Source organism: Camelina sativa, chromosome 5 (assembly GCF_000633955.1).
Source record: "Camelina sativa cultivar DH55 chromosome 5, Cs, whole genome shotgun sequence".
NCBI classification, from domain to species: Eukaryota; Viridiplantae; Streptophyta; class Magnoliopsida; order Brassicales; family Brassicaceae; genus Camelina; species Camelina sativa.
Genome location: NC_025689.1, coordinates 19,403,272 through 19,408,149, shown reverse-complemented (window position 1 = coordinate 19,408,149; position 4,878 = coordinate 19,403,272). Strand labels below are relative to the sequence as shown.

The window sequence follows — 4,878 nt, the reverse complement described above, 5'->3', positions numbered from 1 at the left end:
AACCTCCCCACCTCAACCCACCTCCGCCCCTTCCCCAGTCTCTCATGCCCCCCAACCTCCTCTCGCTTCAGTCCTCAATGCTGCTAAGCCTATAAACCCTGCTCAGAAGCAAACCCCTAACCCTGCTGTTATCTCTTCTAACCCTCCGACCACTTTAGCTCAGAAATTGAAAATAACGGAAGATAGATCCCTTACCAGGCTGGCTCCAATTGCTTTTTCTCCTACTGGTAAGCCCCGTGTCTGTATTCCCGACTCAGTCTTCCAGGAAGGAGCTGACATCCATAAGGATTTCATCATCGGACGGTTTAAGGGTAGGTTACCGACTTACAAGCATATCCAAAGTGTACTCTCTCACATTTGGGGTAAAGGAAAAAGGATTGAGATTCACCTTCACCATGCAAACAATTCTATGTTGGTGCGAGTTCCTAATGAGTACTTGAGGAAGAAAATTCTTGAGAAGAAGATGTGGTATATTGGTGAGTGTATGTTCCTTGTTGCTCAATGGGATGCTTCAGGAGGAGAGAGTACGGATCTTGATGCAATCCCTATCTGAGCTCACCTCAAGGGTATGCCTTTTGATCTAATGCATCATAAAGGCATCAGTTTAGTTGCAGGGTTGGTTGGAGAACCCAAGGAAATGGATGAGTTTACAAAAAACTTAGTAAGCTTATCTGTTGCGCATGTGAAGGTGGAAAGGAATTTGAATGAGCCTCTGCCTTCCTCTGTTGAAATAGAAAGAGAAAATGGAGAGGTTATCTCCATTGATGTTGAGTATCCTTGGGTCCCCCCCCACCTGCTCCAACTGCAAAGAAATAGGACATGTTATTCGATATTGTCCTCTAGTAACGCCATCATGGACCCATGAGAAGCAAACTCAAGACTTACCAACAGTCCCGCAAATGAAGAAAAAGGGCAAAGGAAAGCTTGACTCTAATCAAGGTTCGGTTGCTGATGAGGCAGGTAGTTCTAAAAGTACTAAAGATCCTAGCCCGAAGTCTGTGGTTGAAACCCAGGGAACTTCAGTTGGTTTGGCCAGTGCTTCTCTCTCTTCTGTCCCGGTAGCTACTTCTCAGCCCTGTTCAAATCTCAAAATCCCTGTACCTAAACCCCGTTCTTTGAAAAAGCCAACTAAGTCTAAATCTTCACCTTCTTCCCCGACTACTACAATTGCTACTCACAATCCTTACGATGTGTTAGCACCTCCTCTCAGTTGCCCACTCCCTCCTAACCCCTCAATACCATCTTCTACACCTGATATTAATCCTCCTACCCCCTCTTCATCTTCAACTGATCCTATCTCCTACATGGTTATTGACTCTCCAATCCGAAACCTTCAAGCCACTGGCTCTGGGGAAATTCCTCCACCTTCAGGAGGAACTCCTCAGCGCACATAACCCCCCTCCCCCCTTTTTTTGTTCCCCATGTATATACAATCTTTTTGTTGGAATATCCGAGGTCTTAATGATACGGATAAACATCGACCTCTAGCTACCTGGCTTGCTACTCATAAGCCACTTTTTGGAGCTCTGTTAGAAACTCATATTAAAGAACCAAACTTGAACCGTGTTATGAATAAGGCTCTACCAGGATGGAGTTTTACCTCTAACCACAACTCGCATGCGGATGGAAGGATTGTAGTTATTTGGAAAGCTCCGGCTACAGTCTCTGTTCTACATCAGTCCAATCACCTAGTCACCTGTGAAATTTCAGTTCAAGGTGGTCATAGATTCTGCTATACCTTCATATATGCTCCTAATACCAGTGAGGATCGTAATGACCTTTGGTGTGAGTTGCTGAGGCTTCAGCAGAATCTTTCACTTGATGCAACCCCTTGGATCCTCTGTGGAGATTTTAACCAAATCATCCACCCTGCGGAACACTCCACCCAGTCAGTAAACCACTTCACTTCTCGAATGACGGAACTTCGTGAGTGCTTGCTGCAGCTTGAGATGTTTGACTTGCATTTCTCTGGCCCTCTGTTCACCTGGACAAATAAAAACCCATCACACCCAATAGCAAAGAAGCTTGATCGAGTCTTAGCTAACAATCATTGGCTCTCTACTTACCCAGATAGTGCTGTCTCCTTCCTTCCACCTGATATCTCAGATCATTCCCCAAGCTGCCTTAACCTTTTTGCCCCCCTTCCCTCAGCTGGAACCAAACCTTACAAATTCTTCAACTTTTTGACTAAGCATCCAAGCTTCGTTTGGAGCTGCATGGAATCAGGCTGGAAGCATATCCTTGCAGGAACCCTGTTTGACCACCTTGAGTGCAAAGCAAAAATTATTAAAGAGAGATTTAAAAACACTGTCTAGAGAGAATTTTTCAGATATACAGAATAGAGTGCGAGAGACTAACAGTTTGCTGCATACTGTGCAGGTACAAGCATTGACAGACCCTTCTCATGACCTGTTTCAGCAAGAGAAAGAATTACACTCAAGATGGGAGTTTCTACGAAATATTGAAGAGGCATATTTCAGGCAAAGATCAAGAATTAACTGGCTTAAAGAGGGAGACTTGAATACTACTTACTTCCATCGTATTATGCAAATGAGGAACGCTTTTAATGCCATACGTTCGTTCTCCACCCCCTCGGGCACCATAGTTGATGATCCTCTGGAAATGAGCTTGCTGGCGGTGAATCACTTCAAAGCTCTCCTCGCGCCTGCTATTCTCACACAGGTTGTCGCTCCTGTCCACTGGTTTCAAGCCCTGCTCACATACCGATGTTCACCTGAAATAAAGCAAGCTATGATTAAGGTTCCCACTGCTGAGGAAATAAGAAAAGTTATCTTCAAGCTTAATGCTAACAAAGCACCTGGTCCGGATGGATTTACCTCAGCGTTCTATAAAGCTTCTTGGGATATACTGGGTCCTGAGGTTACTCAGAGCATTCTATGCTTCTTTCAGACATCATTTCTCCCATCTGCGGTTAATGCTACCATTCTTGCAATGGTGCCCAAGGTTCCTGGTGCTTCGCTGGTCTCGGATTTCCGCCCTATCTCTTGTCTCAACACCTTGTACAAAGTAGTCTCTAAACTGCTAGTTAAGAGGTTGAAACCCATCCTTCCGGACTTGGTGCAGAAGAATCAAACAGCCTTTATCCCTGGCAGACTACTGGTGGAAAACACACTTTTAGCAGCTGAGCTAGTCAATGGCTATCAAAAATCAAATGGTTTGAAGCGTATTACTATCAAGGTGGATATAGCAAAGGCTTTCGATACAGTGAGGTGGGAGTTTATTTTTAGTTGCTTAAGAGGGATTGAAGTACCAGAGCAATACCTTAGATGGCTTAAGGCTTGCATATGTACGCCGTCTTTCTCTGTTGGTTTCAATGGAAATGTGCATGGTTACTTTAAGAGCCTTAGAGGGCTGCGTCAAGGGGATCCGCTCTCGCCTTATCTCTTTGTCCTTGCAATGAATTGTCTATCTGCTTGTTTAGATAAAGCGGTAGAGGAAGGAAAAATTCAATACCATCATAGGTGTAAAGAGATGAAACTAACTCACCTTTGTTTTGCGGATGATCTTCTTATCTTTGTTGAAGGTCTGTCTCTTCAGTGCAAGGTGTTCTCCAAGTTTTGAAGGAGTTTGAGGAAGTCTCTGGTTTAGCAATTAGTCTCCCCAAAACTAGTTTCTTCACCTCAGGCCTCTCACCTCCTGAAATTGATCAAATAGTTAATTTAACTGGACTGACGCATGGTCAACTTCCCATCAGATACCTAGGAGTCCCTTTATGTACGAAGAAGTTGAGCTTACTTGACTGTGCGCCGCTAATTCAGAAGGTAAAAGGTTGTTTCAATGCCTGGTCTACGAAGTCTCTTTCTTTTGCTGGTAGACTGCAAATGCTGAACTCGGTGATTGCTGGTATTTCAAACTTCTGGTGCTCAAGCTTTGTCCTCCCTAAGCAATACATAAGGATGCTGAACTCCCTTTCTAGTGCTTTTCTCTGGAAAGGCACAACAGAAGGTCATCATTCCGCTAAAGTGGCATGGGAAACAGTTATATTACACAAGAAAGAAGGGGGCCTAGGTATCAGGGATTTATCAAACTGGAATAAGGCGTGTATGATCAAACTTATCTGGATGCTGTTCTTTTGTTCTGGCTCGGTTTGGGTAGCGTGGTACAGGCAAGAAATTCTAGCTGGGAACTTGAGTTCCTTCTGGTCTCGCAAGCCTAGCAACAGAAACTCCTGGTTGGCAAACAAATTATTGAAGTTAAGAGAAGTGGTATTTCCGTGGATCAAGGTAAAGCTAGGGGATGGCAAATCAGAGATGGAGATGGAGAAGATCTAAAGAGAGTTGAGGATTTGAGTCTCTAAAGCTCGAAGCGTTGTTCCGGATCATCAAGTCAAGTTGTCGGAGAAGAAGATCAGAGGGCTTGAAAGCGTTACGATGGAGGCGATGATTTCTCTCAGTCCAGATCGTGTAGATTACCGCTTGCCAAGCTATCAAGAGAAGTTTCCGAGCCACCCTGTCTAGTCTACAAAGAGTTAGGTTGTCTATATTAGTCAACCAGTTGTTCGAAGGCGAGAAAGCACAGCGCCTCGCTATTATTTCCCAGATCGACCAGCTGTAAGAACATTCGAAGAAGAGATGGTCCCGTGATTCAGGCATCGCAGCACAAAGAAGACAAAGAGGGTCCACCCGCAAGCCCCAGTTTAGTAGTCGGTCTCTCGTTGGGCATCGGTTCAAGACAAAAAGCCAGGTTAGAAAAGAATGTTTGGGGATACGCCCTGAGAACCAAACCACCCCGTGCCAAGGAACTGCAGGGTGACTTTCCCTAATAGCAGAAAAAATGGAGCCCGTGTTGTGTCGATCCTTACTTTGGTCATTGATCCACCAAATGTAAGAATCTCGTTCCTCTGTTAAGGTGATTGTA

At 44.6% G+C, this 4,878-nt stretch overlaps 1 protein-coding gene across 1 annotated transcript; it reads left to right on the top strand.

Annotated features, from left to right (window-relative positions):
• Positions 900-1,394, top strand: LOC104789401 (putative protein TPRXL). The gene has a single exon (XM_010515101.1). It carries the CDS (start codon positions 900-902, stop codon positions 1,392-1,394), a length of 495 nt encoding a protein of 164 aa, XP_010513403.1.